The sequence below is a fragment of the Abramis brama genome (genome assembly GCF_963993115.1).
Source record: "Abramis brama genome assembly, chromosome: 5".
NCBI classification, from domain to species: Eukaryota; Metazoa; Chordata; class Actinopteri; order Cypriniformes; family Leuciscidae; genus Abramis; species Abramis brama.
The window spans coordinates 45,457,780-45,477,280 of record NC_139967.1 but is presented as its reverse complement, the minus strand read 5'-3'; the positions used below and the strand labels follow the sequence as shown (position 1 = coordinate 45,477,280).

Genomic DNA, 19,501 nt, shown 5'->3' with positions numbered 1-19,501 from the left:
TTAAACGGTAACACAAGCTCAAGATATATTCAACTTTTATTCGATGACATGAAATACATCAGTAATAGCCTACCATGTTGTGATTTTTTTAAAGCTTTTACTTACCTTGAAAAAAGCGGTTGATAACAAGAGGTTGTTGGGGACATTAAAGGCCCTGATATATTTAAAGCCATATTGAAGAAAAAACTAGTGTGACGTCATCTTGAACAAAATCAGGCCCAAACGAACTTTGTTTGGAATTTGTTTCTGGATTTCAAAGCTTTCCAGAAAAGTTCACTTAGGCTGGTAAACAGCTTCGTATCACCATTGGTCCGTGGCGATGATGTAATAGGTGGGTGTGTCTCTGAGGCTCCGCCTTCCTTGATTTGTAAATCTTCTCTGGTTTATTTCTTCTGTTCAGAGGAACAGAGGTCAGACGCGAGTGAAAACATGAGCACACTGGAGAGCTCCTTTAGAAGATGAAGTTGTAATTCTAATTGAAAGTGACACTGTCACAGTTTAATACTGTTAAGCCGCTTGCTTTAAAGCAATATTGTATAATGCGGTATATAAATAAACGTGACATGACTGGAGGACTAAAGCGCTGAATTGCAGAGCTTGTGCAAACATCTCCACATCACTATGATCAGATGCTTTCTTAACTGCTGTTTTCTCACTGATGTCACTTTTGTTGTGTTTATTTTGTTATTGAGAGGAAAGCACGCAGCTCATATTTACATATTGAACTAAACGTCACTCTCAGCAGAATGGGCAGCGTCGGGACGGTCACTAACAGCGTACCACTGGTTACATATTTCAAACTTCTTTTTACCTCCACGAGAACAACGAGAAATAACTTTCGTCATCACAGCGAACAGGTAAACTCATCTACTCACTCATCCACTTTCACAGCCTCACACCGTATCCTAACTACACGCGGCGCAATGCGCGATAAAAGGTTCTTTTCCATGTTAATCAGAGTTTTTGTCCTAACCGGCCGCGACGGCGACACGCGACGATTCACTTTTAGAAACGGTTTCTATTTTTCTGCGACGTCGCGCTGGAACAACAAACACAAAGTGTGGCAGTGATAATCTCAGGGACTGTTTATGTGCTTTATTTAATGTTAAAAGCGTGTAATGTGACTTTGAATATCATTTAGTGCTCCAGCTTTGTGGCTGTAAAAGCAACAATGAATAATTCACCTCAGATCTTGAAATTAAACAAATGGAAACAAGAACGTTCAAACTGTGAACAAACAAGTGTATTCTTTGACAAAGATTGCTTTAGTAACTCAGTAGCCTATGTATTTTTAATAATGTTTAAATGGTGTAATATTTTTTAATTTGATTATGTAGCTACTTATCCATTTTCTTGCGAGTGCCGTCAAGATTACTGTCTGGTGCCGCGAGACTCCGCCCACACGCTGTTCTGATTGGCTGAGGGTTTTGATTGATTTTGACGCATCTCGCAGTCACGTCGCGTCTAGTGTGGACAGACAAATTATTTGTCGCTGGAATCTTATCGCTTCGCGTCTGGTTAGGACAAGCATAATAGTGGTGACGTTGAAGTCATGTGACCGTGGTTTAGTTCGTTCATAGAATACGTTTAGCTTTTTACTTCTGCTGATTGTGTTTAGGCTTCAAAATTCATAAAAGTTGTGTTCTTTTGAAAAAACTTTTTTTGGTCACAGAGCTTATATTTTCTGCAATAATCCAAAAGCTAATGGAAAAATCATATTGGGTTTTTTGTAAAGGGCTCCAGTTGATGCTAACTAAGTTCCGGGTTCATATGATGTGTTTTATGGAGCTAATAAATCGCATGTGTATATTAGATCTGTGTATTAAAGTGACAGCAGCGTAATATACAGTACCTACTGCTATATGCTGTTAATATGAATCAAACAACAAAAGAAAAACAGATAATCTTGACTGAATTAACTTTACCTTTATAAGAACACATTTCTTACTTGAATGCTGCTGTTAAATGCTCTGGCGAGGAGATAACCATGGAGGACTGCACAGCTCACTCTGGGTGGGGTCTATGCTAATAGGGCAGAGTCTCAGCAATCGTGGGCGGGGCTTAAGCATAGGTGACGTCACAAATGCTAGAATCTGCAAATGGCTCATTCTGAGACACTGCTTATGATTTAAGGGGATTAACAAAACAGGAGTGAGTGGACTTTTTTTATTTTATTTTTCTTTACCATGGTTGTGTGTGCACACTGCCGACACATTTATGTTCAAACTCCATGTAAAAGTGAATTTTGCATAATAGGTCCCCTTTAACTTATAAAGTTAAGAGCAGATTGGGAACACACATAGCTATATAAAGCATATTTGAAAAACGCAATTATTTATTTGCATCATATTACCAGCAATAATTAGATATCCTGCCTAGCGTTGTTGTGGTAACTTTCCATGTGAAGCTAATGATGAAATTACGTGGTCTTTCGTTGCTCCCTTCGCCATGGGCTCCAAACGGCTTATGACACGCAAGTGCCCTGCTCCCTACAAAGTCCACACATCAAGGGCTCTGCCCTTCGGGATGCTCACTTCCGATTGGAATTACATTTTCCCAGGGTTTTTGCATTTTATCTGCGCTGTTTTAATTGCTTGTTCTTTATCGTTGGCCCGGCCGTATACCCCGTGTCTTGCACCATGAATTGCGTAAAACAGATCATTTCGATTGGAAAAAAAACTGGATGTGCCGCGGGGGTCTAACCCTAACCCCTAAACGCACGTATGAGTCTGACCCAGCATTGCACATAAGCGCCAAATTGTTTCCACGAATATATAATATGCAACCACGTTTATAATAGACTGCCAATAAGAGCAATTGGCCACTTGACGTCGTGCATTAGGCTACATTTATGTTACCCCTTCGCGTCATGACTACACTACTACAATCACTAACACACATCCTCTCGTGGATTGTTGCTTTATTAACGTTCCAAAACGCGCCTCAATGCCCTTGCTTTCTGTTTTATTCCGTCTAGCTAAACGCGTCATGAAACTGTCACATTTAAAGCGCGCGGGTGCGTGCGTGTCTCTCCTCCTCCTCCTCCTCGCGCGCGCTGGTCGTGTGGAGAGCAGAGCGCGCGCTGTCGCTCGCTCGGTGTGTGTTCAGTCTGTGTTCAGTGCTCGGGCACGATGTTTGTGTCCGTGTGGTACGCTAAGAAAATGGGCCGGCGATTCATCAACAACGTCCGGAAAGCTAAAAAACAACGCCATCGGATCATGGTAGGAAATGACGCCTTTATAAACATACTGTCATCTGATTTTGCTGGATGTTCATCCCTATAGCCAGAAAACGCGACGGAATGTGTGCATCACTTCTGATGGAATTTCTAACCTAATTTGGAAACAAGATCCTAATGGGATCAAATAAGATCATATACTGGATTCCTACAAGATTTTGTTGAATGTGTTTATTAGAACTCTGTATTCTAATGTCTGTCTACTGAACAGTTAAAGGAGATCACAGGGGAGCTGTAGGAGTTTTAAAATCATCAAATATTTCCTTTAAAATCCCTTTTCTGATGTTCTACAGGAGCTTTCTTATTGGAATCACAATAGTAACACTGGGTACTGTGTAATCTAAAACATGTTGTTTTTGTTTTATATAAAGTTGTTATATATAAAATGGACGTTTGAGGAATGCCACTAATAAGAAGCATCCATACAGTGGATCGGTCTGTGTTCACAGCAGAGCTCAGAAGAGTCTAGTGCGTCAGAAGTTGCAAAATGTGGAAAGTTAAAATTAGGGTGTCTGTGTGTGAAATGAAGCTGCCGTCAAATGTTCCAGCAGCTTAAATAATAGATGAGATGATTAATGAGACTGAAGGGATTAAATAAAAGTATGAAAATGGGGCACCTGGATTTGCCTCCATATAGTTAGTACATTTACATTTATTCATAACACAAGAAGTGCTGCATCGTCCAGAACAAATCTAGCTAGAACAGGGAGGGATTAAGAAATAGTAAAAGTAGAAGATTGTTTTTGTAGTACATCAGAATTTGGGTAATTTTTCTATAGTTATTCAGTAGTTCATTTACTCTCCAAAATGAATATATATGCATCAACACTTCATGATATTTGTATGTGTTTGATCGTACATGAACTGCTTCCAAAGATGTACTCTAATAATGTTATTAATGATTTTTTTATTAAAAATAAATAAAAAAATTATTTGGGGGGGGGGGGGTTCCATTTTTTCAATGGTAGTTTAAGAGATTTTAGTAGACGAGGTAGAGACTGTATTATTATGGTATAAGTTGTAGTATTCAGTCAGTGGAGGATGAAGAGAGAGAAACATTGCGTGTGTGTTCCTGCTTGGAGTGTGTGAGTGGGTGGAAGCGTTTTCTGTTCTCATTGGTTTGTATCATAAATTGTGGGTGTCTTTTCTGTCTGATTGCTTTTGTGAAGCATTAATTTATTTATAAGACATGCAGTCAGAGAAACACTTTTATAAACAGAGAGAAGGTGTTCTGCCACAGGTATGTCAACATTCAGTGACAGTAGGACGGCCCAAAACACTCTACGCAAACAGGCAACATTCACATTTATGTTAATCATTTAGCTGACGCTTTTATCCGAAGTGTCTTACAAATGAGGAATACGACAATCTATTCATCTTGAAGAGGCAAAAACACTGTGTTTAGCTTCACAACCTTCGTCCGTAATGTGGCAGATCACAATTCATAATGCAATGCAATCTGGGTAAGACCAGGTTTAATGGCATTGATATTTGAATGTAACTATCATCTTAAAGGTTATTATTATGGTTCCATGAAGAACCTTTAACATCCATTGCACAAAAAGTTATTTATTGTGGAATACGTTTCTTTGGGTTATTAAAATGTTCTTTACACTGAGAAAATTATGGTTCTTTTAAGAACAGTTTACTGGAAAGTTCTTTGGGGAACCAAAGATGGTTCTTATATGGCATTGCTGCGAAAACCCACTTTTGGAAACTTTATTTTAGAGTTTAGGCCTACTGAGGTTTTGCAATGGCCACACACACTCAAGAGTGCATGATGATATGCATGTTTAATAGGACTGACTGCTTGCAACGAGTAGGCCAATCATTAAAAAAAGAGGAATAGTATACAGAGACCTCAAGAGATGTTTTTAAAAGTTCTGTTCATTGGCATAATGCTCTCATGATGCATGCTGGAAAAAATGAATGAAGAAAAAATGAAGAAATAGTGCATTGCTTCAGCCCCTAACAGGTTTTGGAGCAGATTGTTCTGTGAACTTGCCTTAATGTAATGCAAGCTTTGCAAAGAGGCTGTTATTAAAGGATGAGGCTGCGACAGCACACATATTAACCCCTGAGTGAGTGCAACAAATGCTCATTATTAAGACACGTCACGCATTCAAGTTGGAAAAGCATTACAGAAGTTTTTTACGCTCAAAAAGTCTGAAAGTATGTCATGCTGTTTCCCTTCTGGCTGACACAGTAGGACACAAACCCAAATATCAGTCATTAATCCAAGGAGCATTCTTATTATACTGTATGTACAACCTGGGTAAATTAAATTTCTCAATAAATAAATAAAACAAAACAAAAAGACATTTGGTTATAAATGTACAATATTTTAATTGACCTAAAATTAGTGTTTTATGGTCTTCCAGTGAATGCCCATGAGCACTTTTTTGAGTTTATTATTTTTATTATATATATATATGTATGTATATGTTTGATTTAGCATTTTTACATAATTAAATAAAATGAATTATGTTAATTAATTATTTATAAATTAATTATTTTACGTATTTATTTTATGTTTATTATGTATGTTTATTTTAATAAGGGGCAATGCACATTAATTGACACAATCACTTGTATCCATCACTTTAATCTGTAGGCAGGGCCGTAGTTTGGGTGTCCGGGGCCCCGGGTGTAGGTTATTGCTGCGTCCCCCCCTCAGCTGTAATAATTATTGAAATACAGCTTGGCAAATTATAATAACTATTCAAAATCATGCACTACCATTTCCAACAGACTTGTTTGCCTCCATGGAGCACATTAACACACCCTTTCCAAATTCACAACTCAGCAACTCTGGTATCATTTAGATTTTTCCCACTTTAAAAATAAAACTTTTTGGTCATTCATGTGCACAGAACTAAATACAATATTTCTGACTTCACTTGGAGTTTGTAAAAAATCTGCTTTGAGGGGGCGTTTACATGCGTTCCTGGGTCAACATATTTTGTTGATCCTGGAACATTATTCCTGTCTGAAAATGTATTTTTAACACCATCCCTATCCTTAAACCTAAAACTACCACTAAAATCAGAGTGAAATGATGCTGAATAACACTGATGTAGAAGCACATAACCCTGGCTGTAAGCCTAAACTTAAACTGTAAACTTGTCCCTCAAATCTGATTGGTTGATTGGAATGTTGTTCCAGGATCAACAAAGATGTCGATCCAGCAACATGTTGTACTTGGTCAAATCAGTTTCTGCTTACACGACACTCTATTCAACTAATACGCAGACTTTTTATGCGATTTACATTCATTTACACAACAACAGCATTTTGGGTTTCAAAGTACATGTTTTTGAAAATGATCCCGTTATCGTCTCCATGTAAACTACAAAAAACACAAATTTGTGAAAATGGTGACTTCATGCGCATGTGTATTACCTGTTCAGTCTATAGGTGCGTAGTGTTTCTTTACAAAGTGACATCGCCAACTACTGGCCTGGCAGCAGAGTACAGCGTTTTTAGTCATTTCAATTGTTTTGACAGTGTTGTCGTCTGAACTCGAAACTTTTCAAAAACGCAATGGAGAAACTTTTCACTTTTCAGTTACATTGTTGTCGTGTGAATGTATCCTGAGACCAAGTATAAACAAGAGAGAGAGGGAAACAAATATTATCTGTCCTTGTCACATTCTGATGTGTATTATTATTGACTCTTGAATTATTACTGTTATAGTAAACACCATTAAATAACATGGGACTGTGTTTATATAGTGTGTTTTTCTGATTGTTTAAATTTCAATGGCAATTTCAGGTGCTTGTGCGAAGTGTGGGAGGGGATTTCATTCTTTTTTTCCTTCCCAACACACACACACACACACACACACACACACAGCCTCTGAGTGGGAGTATATAAGTAGATTTTGTTGAAATGCGTGTGTGTAGTTTCTGCCCACTGCTGTATAGCATCACCCTCGGGTTTGCGTGTGTTGCCAGTTTTATCTTCCCAAACAAGCGTGTCATTCAGAAGAACTCAAAACAACCAATATTCATACAGCTCGAAAATGTCGTGCTCTCAGATCTGTCAGTTTGTGTAGGACTCTTGAAGCAAACACAAGGCCAGCGCATTAGTGTGTGTTATAGGTGCCGTGTGCAGCGTGTCCTGTTTTCTGTTTTGACAAGCGTTTAAAAGAGCAGGCTTTTAGACTGATTATAGTTTAATTAATTTTGTGCATCTCATATTATGGATTAGTTGCTCTCTGACGTTGGATTAATTTGTTGAATAAATGTTTATTAAATGCAAATATTATCTCGGGAAAAATGTTTTTAAAGATGAAGTGTGTTATTTTTCTGGACAGTGTAGAAAAATGTATTGCTCAGTGGTTGCTTTTCCTGAGCTCAGGAGACTTCGTTGTGATTCTCATATATCTCTAATTTTAATATCAACAGCATTTCAGATGTTTCTCCTAAAAAGACACAAATGAGACAAAAAGAGACTCTTTTTGAGAGAAAAAGAGTCAAAACTGAGAATATGGTGGAAGATACATAGAACGTTTCTTTATTGTCTTGCTGGCTTTCAAGACTCCATTATATAAATATTGTATTGCTCTGAGGTTTCTCTTTTTAAGCTCAGGAGACTTAGTTGAGATTCTCAAATATCTCTCATTTTAGTATCCTACAAATCTAAGATGTTTCTTCTAAAAGTCCTTAGGAGAAATAAAAGCAGAAGCTCTAAGCTCAGGATACTAAGTGGTGATTCTCTTATACATCTCATTTAGGTATCAGTTTTGTCTTCAGATGTCTTCAATTTTATTTTAGGTGAAACATGTGCCTCATGGTTGTTGCATTACCTTTTTTTTTTTTTTTTTAGCATTGGAAATGTTGTCTTGTACAACCCAATTTGCATTTTGGTCATGATTTCCACTATTAAATCATTGTGCAACAAAACTCTGTCTACACTAAACGACTTCAGATATGACAGTGCATGTATTGTGTTTGACTGAAATGGTGTGGATGAGTGAGATTGAAGCTACCCAGAGTGAAGAAAGTTATCTCTTTCACATTTCAAATGTTTCTACTAGATATAAATGAGTTTACATTAACAAAAAATGGAGATTTTTGTACTTTAGCAAGATTACAAGACCAGCAGTTTAAGACATTAAAATCGTAAGCACATAACACAACGAGACTTTATTGATTATTCTAACACATAAAACTAATATCTAACACAAACACACACACATTCACACGAGTTGCAGAAAGAAAGAAAGAAAGTGAGGAAACAATGAGTTTCAAGAGAGTGAAATGATGAAATCCCAAGTTTCTAGCAATATTTGCACTTAAAAGACATGACCTGAACAAACCATCAATTATTAATTGAACCCTTCTACGTTTCCTAGGCAGTGTTAATACATTATATATCAATGCACCAGTTGAGCTAAGAGTCTGATGGACTATTTGCGTTTGTGTTTCTTGTGATTCCCTTTGTCAGCGAAAAGGGGGTTTCCCGGCTTCGATCTCATCTGGTCTTAGGCGGCCAGTCACGTTGGTGTGTTGGCGGATGAATGAAGTGGAGTCTTTGGATGAAGTTGAAGTTGAAGGCTTTGCAGCAAAACTTAATTTAGAGCACAAGACTCAACAGAAAGAAAAGAAAGTGAGACGAGAGTAGTTACAGTAGATGGCTTGAATGAAGCTGTTCTTAACCCATTTTCATCTCTCTTGATCTGACTCTGTCTGATCCTTTGTTCATGTCCTGAGATTTTAAACTGAGGTATCTGTCCAGCCTCCTGGAGAGGTTCTGACCAATGAGGTATCGTCTTTGGTTCAGATGTGGCTGTTTCTCCTCCTCTCACCAGAAATCATCTCTTAACTTTCCCGCTCTAGAAAAAGGACAATTTAGACATGGTTTCTATACTAAGAATACAATACATTTTACACAGATTTTATTTGAGTTATGAGCAGATGATCATGGTAGGAAACAAGAAAAAATAAACACTTTCAGTCAACCATTCAATAGTTATAACAATTGCATGAATTATGTGTGATCTAGGGATAATAGTCACATATATAGGTTGTGAACATGATATAGAATTATGCAGTTGAACAATGTTTGGTTACTCCGTCTAGCATTGTTTTAAAATGATCTGATGCGTTTTGATCATGTAAAAGCAGTCTCTGGGGTGTTTTAAGAGATTTCCATGAGAGGTCAAGAAGAAGAAGGTCGGTTTTGTATATCTGTCATGGGGGGTCAAACAACCTCTGGTGTTATCGTTGTGGGACTCGAGCTCCAATCCGTCTTTTACAAACTACCTAAAGTTGGCTATGTTCTTCCTTTAGCTAGGCTCATCTCTTTGAAGCTTGCATGGCCATAAAGTCCTTGGCTGGGGGTTTTTCTAGTTGGGATTATCTCTTCACAAGGTTTGCTGTTTACAGCTGTGCAGTTCTTCAGTTAGCTCAGACTGGATTGCGCCCACTTCATTTATGGTCCTAGATTGTTCTGTTCGAATGAATCGTCTCTGTCCGAACTGCTCTCAGATCCTACACTAATCTGAGCACTGTGTGTGATGTTGTTGAGAATCGAAGATCTCTTCTAAAACTTTAAAGGAGACCACTGTGAGAGTGTTGGAGTTTTTTGTCTCAGGAGACAAGTGTGAGAAGCAGGAGAGTCTCCATTTGATGTTAATGTAACCTCATTTCTGTCTTGGAGAAACTTTTGAGATGTTAAAGAGATCTCTTTGGGGGTTTTTTCCTGGGTTTACACACTTTTTCTGAAGTGTGTAAAGTGAGCCATGCATGGGAAGATCTCCTCAAAACGTGCAATCTAAATTGCTTGAACATCCCAACCAGCCTAACATACTGTGGTGTAGAAGTATGTGCTTTTGGACTAATATTACTGTAACACAGTTAGATGTTATGGGAAGAAGGAGGCGGGAACCGGCGAACATTCAACAACTTTTAATAAAATGAATAAACAAACACAAAACAAAAGTAGAGATGGCAGTCCCTCACATTCGACTGCCGCCACACATAATAAAATAAAACAGTCCAGGCCTGGTCCTCTCTCAAACTTCACTGTCTTCGCTCCTACTTTTATGCCTCCGCTCCTCCGTGAGAGATATGAGTCCCGCAGGTGTCGCTCATCATTAATCACGACACCAGCCTCACGCCGTTCTCCCACGGCCCTCGTCCTGCTCGCCACAATTACCCACAAATCTCTTGTGAGAAGGAGAGTTATGGTTATGGTTTGAAGGAGGAGTTTGTTATGGTTTTCAGGTGTTGTAAACTGATGAGGAATGTGATGTTGAAGCAGTTTTAACTTAACCTCACAAATGTATAAAAAGTTACTACAGAAATAATATACTTTAAAATTTACTTTAGTGTGAACTGAATGCAGTGTTTTCTGGTGCTTAATTACATGTTAACTGCAGTTAAATAAAAATTGAATTTATATTAAATGCAATTAGCTGTCAATCAACACATCAAAATATGCACTTCTTTAAAACACAACAAAAGATTGTTAAAACAATGATTTAAAGTGTACTTTAAAGTAAACCCTTTAATTTGACAGTATTACATATGAAAGTGAACTCTCTTTAAGTACACATACATGGCCTTTTATTTCATTAATATAAAGTAGTACAGCAATGGCCACAATTGATGTCCGGAGGGGATATTGTTTTTTATGTCCCCACACATTCGATTAAACAATCAAAATATGAAGAAAATATTTTAGATTTTTAACAATATTTTAAATGTGAAGGAAAAACAAAACTCTAAACTTGGTTAAGGTATTTATCAAACTACAGCTACATGTTTTATTTTACTATGCTGCCAAACATTGCATACACTAACTACAACATAATCAGTTATTAATATGTGTTGGTTCTCTCTTTTTTGCACGTGTTCATAATTTCTTTGTATGACAGCCTGACCAAAAATTATGTCCACACAATTTGGCATGTTTCATTGCATTACCACAAATACAACAATCAACTCCAAGCACAAGTGAACATTTCAGTTTTCCTAGGCCACTACCTATTCCTGCTACTAGTGAAGTACATAGACCATAAACTGTGAGTAAATGCATGCAAACATGCCAGCGTAAATGTGTCGCTATCTTGATATTGGCCATTTTGAGTTGAGAGAAAGAAGGCTCCATGGTGACCGGCTCCCCCTCACAGGGAAAAGAACAATGTGCTTCTGAAGAGAGATATGATTGATGGCGTAGATTAAGGGGAGCGAGACAGAGAGTGGGAGGAAGTGTTGATACATAGAAAATAGATGAGAGAACATGTGCATTGAGAGAAGATGTGCATTGTTGAGAAAGACTGAGCCAGTGAATAAGCAAGTGAGCTTATCAGCGAAACAAATCTTTGAATGCAAGGGAAGACATTATTGATCGTTTCATAATGACCAGTTCCAATGATGTGTAGTGTTTGTTAGCACTAGTTTTGAGGAAGGTACTTTGAAACTAGGATTAGCATATAGTGTGCCTCAAAAAAGATGATAAAATACATCAGAAACGCACCATAAACTGATCATAAATGTAATATATTTTATTATAGTGCTGTAATCAATTTTTCAGAATCCATATGATTGCATTGTGCGAGGAACAGAACTTCATCTCCAATCCTGAGTTGCAAGCATTAAAATTCAACAAGCGCTACAATGTACAAGTACAGCGTGTTCCTGGATCGACATCTTTGTTGATCCTCGAACAATATTCCAATCAACCAATCAGATTTGAGGGACAAGTTTACAGTTTATGTCAAGTAGGGATATGAGTAGGACTACATTTTCTAAATATGTTGATCCAGGAAGATGTCTGTCTTGACAAAATCACGATGACCCCTACCCAGAGTGGATCTGGAAAAAGATTTTCAATGAATAACATATTCATTTTTACTCTTTTGTTTTCTCTTTTACTCGTTTTTTTTTTTTTTTTAATAAGTTCTGTTCTTTTTAACCCGCATATCCTCTCGTTTCTCCTCTCCTCTTCTTTTGCGGCTCCTCTCATGTCCCTGGTTGGCTCTCTGTTCATTTTGCTAATATCTACTGCACTCGCTTCAACCTTCAAATCCCTCAGAGGGTCTCGCAACTCCTGCTGAATAAAGGCTGACGGTCAGCAGTATTTGAGTATGTGTGTGTGTGGCCTGCATTTGTGTGTGTATATTCAGATTTCTTCAGTGTAGGATGAACCTGAAGGAAATCTTAAAGGTTTGTCAATATTTAAGTAAACATTTAGTCAGTGACTGTAAGAATGCTACAGTAAAAACCTGTTAATCGGTTTAAGGGAAGTTCCTTTACTATATATGGTGAAAAACTGTAATAATCCGAAATCTGAAATTAATTTTTCTAGCTAAAAATCGAGTTTATGGACATTGAATGGTTTAGTGACATAGCCTATTGTTTACAAGCTTATTTATTGGTGTCGCTGATTGAGCGATTACATGAGATATGATATGTTTCAATAAGTGATACTGTATCTTTCAACATACCTTCTGATAAATATTCATGTTTATTTCGTGCTATAACTTGTAGTAAAGAGGAAGAGATGATCGGTTCACATGCGCACTACAGCGAGCTGTCACATAAAGAGTGCCAAAACCACATTTATTGTTTGTATTTCATGATAAAATCGACAGAATCGGAAAGCTGAGACTTTGTTCCATATTTAATGTAACAAATCACAAAGTTTATTGCAGCTACAAATGTTCAGTGGAGTTTTGTTCACATATCAACAGAAAGCAGAATCTTGAGATTCAAGGATCCATATCAGTACACATTAAAAACAGGAAACCCATATTGTCAACCCAGCGAATACGTCCACACAGCTGATGTTTGTCTGTTGTACTGTAGCTTATCCACATTGTGAACGAAACAGACACTGAACACAGTCAAAACGCACCATCGGAGAAGCGCTTATTAAAAGTCACTCTTTCGTCCCTCCAAAACCATTTCAACCGATACCAAAAATTGCTGTTTCGGCCGAAAATATTCAGTAGCCAATATTTTGGTGCATCCCCAGTTACAGTGAGTATGTTGGTTGTGTTCTACAAAATATGTATTTGCATTCTAATTTTAGCTTTCAGTTGCTGACCTGCGCTTCACCTCACCACAGCTAACAGACTGAAATAATGTTTTTGACAGCAACTGCGCACCACAAACACACACATAAACACGTTATTTTTGACAGTGGCTAATATAAATGATATATGTTGTATAGTACCCTGACGATGATGTACCACCCACCATCATTCCTTGCTTTCTCTGTTATGCAATGGCTCTTGGGTAATGTGAGGAATCAACATCAAGCTCTCCCGTCACGTTCCTTTCACATCTCACTATACTGACCCTCTCTAACTGGATCATTACACTTCTTCTTTAGGTTCTGCACTGTTTCTGCACTGCACCCTATAGTCTGTGAGGTTGTTGTTTTTGCTATCTTACCAGCTAAATCAAAGCCTAGCAGTGGTATTATACGCTTACAGAATTAATATATTTAAGACATATGACATTAAAACGTGTGGACAGCACAAATGGGATTTTCTTCAGGCCTGGACTTTCTGTGTTGGCAGCTGAAGAAATCAAGCAAATTGGTATATTGGTCATAATGAATAGTGTATTTGTCAGAACGGTTATAACGTAATATTGAGTGTTGACTAGTTTATATCGATCGCTGTACTATTTGGAATACTGCTATACTGCATTTCCATAATTTTTACGAGAATCATGGTTCACAGACCTTTTGACTAATGACTATTGCTGTTGTTCGTGATTGTTTAATTTTTATAAAGATATAAGTTCAGTTATTTTATGGAGATCTTTTAGAGAATTATTTACTATTTCTAACAGATAATGAATTTTAGAGCTGAGCATAAGAAAATAATACTATAGGAATGTTCATCCATCCATCCAACCAACCATTCTCCAAATGACTTGTCCACTGTAGGGTCACACGAGGAAAGTTCATGTTTTTTTTTGTTTGTTTGTTTGTTTGTTTTATTTAGTTTTTTTATTACTTTTCCAGAGCTTGAAATCACAATTTAAAATTCCATCCATTCATTCATCCACCCATCCTATCGTCCACATACATCCATTCATCAATAAATCTATCCACATTGATCCATCCACATCCATTCACATCCATCCAATCTTATGGCCAGCAGCCATATCACCCTGTAGCCCAAGACTGGTTGCCCTCTGAAGCTAAGCAGGGCTGAGCCTGGTTAGTACCTGGATGGGAGACCTCCTGGGAAAATAGGTTGCTGCTGGAAGAGGTGTTAGTGAGGCCAGCAGGGGGCGCTCACCCTGTGGTCTGTGTGGGTCCTAATGCCCCAGTACAGTGATGGGGACATTATACTGTCAAAGAGCACCATCCTTCGGATGAGACGTAAAACCGAGGTCCTGACTCTCTGTGGTCATTAAAAATCCCAGAATGTCCTTTGGAAAAAGAGTAGGGGTGTAACCCCGGCATCCTGGCCAAATTTGCCCATTGGCCCTTGTGCATCATGACCTCCTAATCATCCCCATGCTGATTGGCTTCATCACTCTGTCTCCTCTTCACCAGTAAGCTGGTGTGTGGTGGGCGTTCTGGCGCAATATGGCTGCCGTCACATCATCCAGGTGGTGTTGCACATTGGTGGTGGTTGAGGAGATTCCCCCTTCTATGTAAAGCGCTTTGAGTACCTAGAAAAGCGCTATATAAATGTAACAAATTATTAATATTATTAATAACAATCATCCACATCCATTCATCCACCCACCATCCATCCGCCCATCTATCCACATTGATCCATCCATCCATCAAACTGCTTTTCCACTGTTGGATCATGAGTCAATTGAAAAACTTTTTCTTTTTTTTTATTATTTATTTATTACATTTTCAGAGCTTGAAATCACAATTTAAAATTCCATGTTATTTCATTGACAAATGACTATGGGAACCCTGTCTCACGCAGCCCCACCTGTCTATTTTTCCTGGTGAAATTCCATGAAACTCAAGTGACATTAAGACTTCTAGAACGCCTGTGTTAAATGCTCCAGATGAGCCATTACACAGTCCATTGACATCAGAGTGCTGTGTGACGTAGCGAGATACACTGCCAAACGCGTGTGTGTAACACACTCGAGTGTAGGAGTACCTTGTTACCATGCAAACGCATTCAAGGAGAAAACACAGAGAGAGAACCAACGCCAACGCTCTACTGTTTGAGCTACAGGAGAGCATATAGAGAGAGAGAGAGAGAGAACCTTTCTTCTAATGATTTACCAACATAATGCCTGCAGTAACAGGAAGTTGTATTTTGATGATGTTGATGATGATAATTATGACCTGGTAGTATAACGATAAATAGAAATCAATGTTTTAATTAATGGCTACAAAGCAGAGAGTGTTTAATTAGAAGTGGAGCAGCAGCACAATAGCGTTTTTGCACAACAAACTAACATCATTCACTTATCTTGAATAATTCTTGTTAAGTACAACACTAAGAGCTTCCTGCTTCCTATAAAGGTGCCGCTCTGTGAACGTACCAAATGAGTGACAGGCAGAAAGATCGGTTAAATTAAGAATCTCACTTTTCTTTTTTCTGCTCAGAGCATGAACTGCCACAGAGACTGGTGTGATTTTAAAACCGTTCAGTGAGATCTGTCAGAAAATGGGGATATTTCATAGAGTGCCATTCTATAAAAAGTATTTTAAAGCACCTGTACAGTTGTAACAAACTTGGCTTGCAACTTAAGTAAACCAGTAGTCACTTAAAAGTTCAGGGCACTCACATGGCATGAATGAATAAGAGAAAAAACTGTATCAATACTTGAAATCAGACAAAGATAGGCATAAGCAGGTTAACCAACAAAGTTTATTGATAACTCAATAGTCAAATCAGAAAAATTAACCCTTATCCGAGAGTCCTTGATCAAATAGTCCATGCGTGAGAAGTATTGTCCTTATGTGTGAATCCTTAAGGTGATGATACACAGGGCAACTTTTTGAGCAATGTTGCCGTCAACGGGCAACCAGAGGAGACACAGGGACCACGACTGAGCTAAATTATCCAGATAGAAATGTATTGCCCATTTTCAATGGGAAAGTGCCCAAGCAACAATCGCTTTGCAAGATTGCCCAGCAACATTGCTCAAAAAGTTGCCCTGTGTATCATCACCTTGAGCCCAAAAATGAATCAAAATGTCCAGAAAAACTGGTAATAATCCTCCAAACGTGATGAAACAGCAAAAATACCAAAAACCCCAAGTGCCTCGATGGGTAATTAATCCATAAGCGACTTCAAAAGAGAAGGCTAATAAACACCAATCCGTTTGGTTCAAACAGGATCACCTAACATGCATGCTGTCTTGCCAAAACCTGTCTTGGCCTTTTCTACTAAAGAAGGCCTTCCTCCTCCAAGGTGCTCTCCTGTCAAAATAAAAGTCCATTTAGCCAACTACAGGATGTTTCTGCCCCAAACATAAAAGTCCCACATTCAAAAGACAGAGAACTTCAACTAGGGCCTGAAACCAATTGAATCATACCTATACTTATTTTACAGTATTTTATCCTCCTTCACAGGAGAAAAATAAAATGTGTATTTCTCTTAGCCCTAATATAGAAGTGTCGCACAGTAGTCTAAGAAATTTAATTTGGTAATGAATTCGAATGATTTAATTAGATAATAGTTTTAGCTTTACACTTACACTGCATGCATTTAAGTTTATTGAACTGAATGCAGAATAAGACATTTATGATAGATAATTTTTATGTATTAGTAAAAATATTTGCAATATTTGTTTTCCTCAAATAATATACACTACTGTTCAAAAGTCTGGGGTCAGTAAGTTTTCATTCATTTATTTATTTGTTTATTTTGTGAGAGAAATTAATGCTTTTATTTAGCAAGAATGTATTAAATTGATAAAAGTGACAGTAAAGACATTTATAATCAGGGGTGCACATAAGAAGCGCATGCGCGACCAAAATAAAAAATACACTGGGTAAATAAGTTCAGACCACTCATTTGCATACCGACATTGACAGCTATTAATGCACAATCACCGTTTTAGATCGACTAACTGTAATACTGGAGAAGATTTCAATTTGAACTGAATGCATATTAAAACGCAAAGCTGTGACATTCACTGATGCGCTTCACTCGGCAGTGCTAAAAACTTACGTGCACCCTTGTTTATAATGTTACAAAAGATTTATATTTCAAATAAATCCTGTTCTATTCATCACGTAACTGCTGGCTCATTGCCATTTTAATTCTCTGTAGCAGCTTACCACAAAGCATTAAAATTGTGTATTAGTGCATATATATATACTGTATTGTGTACAGTTCAGTGTTCCAGCCATGCTAAAGTCCACTATCCAGCAACAGCTCCACTGCGGTGCCTGAAGGCTGTGACACAGCAAGCTGTCGGTCAGTGTTTGTCGGGTCGTTTTTGCAGTGTGTTCCACACGTCGGCTCTAGTCGGGCCCCGTCGGTGACGGTTCACCCCATTCAGCATGTTGAACTGCCGTCAGGACTGTCGTGAAACTGATTGATCTGATGTTCAGTTTAGTGAACGAGTCAGTGCACGAGAATAAAAGCAAAAGTGATGACAGTGAGCAAAGAAGTCAAGACGGCACAGACAGAAGTGTACACTACATCATTATGCATCGCTTTCTGCCAGGACTTTTACGTGCTTTTCCCAAATCACTGAACTAGTGACGTCGACGTCCGGGTTAGCGGTAGCATTAGCCATCAGGCAAGTGTTATTTAAATAAACTCCTGATGTACTTACAAACTTTCCAATGCCTCGTTTTATGAGTACAGAACCTATTTGTACTACTGTAGAAGTTTGGTACCATTCTGGGCATTATTAGTGGGGTAATTTCCGAGATACATCATTGGATCCATTAGCGCCTGCACTAAGACATCCGGCTGATTTCTCTAAATAAGTCTAACTTTAATAATGTTCAACCAAGGGAATAAAGGCTTCTGGGGGGTGTTTGGCTCGAGGTCATGGTGCAAAGGACCCTAGGTTGATTTTACTCCGAACCATCCCTTTAGTGAGTTATCGCATATCGCATTTTTCTTCAATATCGTGCAGCCCTAGTTAAATGGCAGGAAAGTGTGTGAAACCAAGGGCTGCTAAGACCTTTACTAGATGCTTCCACCACAGAAATCAGTCAAGCAGAACAAAGTAAGATTATGCAACCATTCCCATTTAAAAAGTATGTGTAAAGCATAGTGTTCTGTATTCGTGCATTAAATATAAAAGTATGGCTTGAAGTTGTTTATGTAAATTGTTTGGTTTGAACTTTTTATAGTCTGCATCAGTGCTTTAATGAAGTGATCTTTTATAAGTCTGGTTTGGGTGGCTGTCAGTGAAAACAGATTCCATTATTATAGAACAGGACATGATGAGAGACTTGCTGGTCTGAATCAGGAAATGCACATGCTATAAAGTTTATAATACTTTAATATGAATAATCTAAGTATCGATTTAGTCGCACGTTACTGGGTAAGACCCCAAGTTCAATGAAATGCTTGCAGTGCAAGTGTGAAGTCAGAGTACACTCAAATTTAAGGGAACCTATTACCACACTTTAATTAAATACAAGTTACAAATTCTAATTTATTGATTTAATTAAACCTTTTAAGTTGCAAACATTATTTTGATAAGTTCTGTTGACATATTAATGTTGATCATCACATCAACTTATTGTTGGGTGTAATTTAAACTCAAATTTCCATTAGTTGATTAACAAATAAGTTAACTTAAAGGGTTTGTTCACCCAAAAATGAAGATTTTGTGCAAACAAAGCACTCATGTCACTTCATAAAACTGAGGTTAAACCACAGGAGTCACATGGATTACTTTAATGATGTCTTTACTATCTTTCTGGGGCTTGAAAGTGGTAGTTGCGTAGCTGTCAATGGAGGGACAGAAAGCTCTCAGATTTCATTAAAAAGATCTTCATTTGTGTTCCGATGATGAACGAAAGTCTTACAGGTTTGGAACGACATGAGGGTGAGTAAATGATGACAGAATTTTCATTTTTGGGTGAACTATCCCATTAATGAAATTGTCTTGATAACTTTGGAAATTGGGCAGTGGATTTCTAGTTCCCAGCAAGCTTTGCATATAACTGGATAAGGAAAATAAATATTGAATATTTTGTTGTTTTGTGTGTTTTTAGACTTGTTAGCGCTTGATGCTGTTATGTTTGACATTTAAAAGAGTTTCTGTTGAAGCTTTTGTGGTTACCATTGTTCTGAAGAGTAGAGCTCGTGGTTATGGTTGTGGGTACACATAC

General features: G+C 37.9%; 1 protein-coding gene across 4 annotated transcripts in view; it reads left to right on the top strand.

Moving 5' to 3' along the window:
• Positions 1-19,501, top strand: part of dlg4a (discs, large homolog 4a) — a gene marked incomplete at its 5' end in the record, with an annotated part of 163,128 nt that overhangs the window by 101,854 nt on the left and 41,773 nt on the right. Inside the window, one exon of one of the 4 annotated variants that reach the window (XM_084115412.1) lies at positions 3,079-3,221. The exons of the other annotated variants lie outside the window; for them this stretch is intronic. Within the exon in view, the coding sequence (XP_083971538.1) occupies positions 3,132-3,221 (90 nt within the window). Of the gene's footprint in view, positions 1-3,078; positions 3,222-19,501 lie in introns of those variants that run through there. 4 annotated transcript variants of the gene reach the window in all.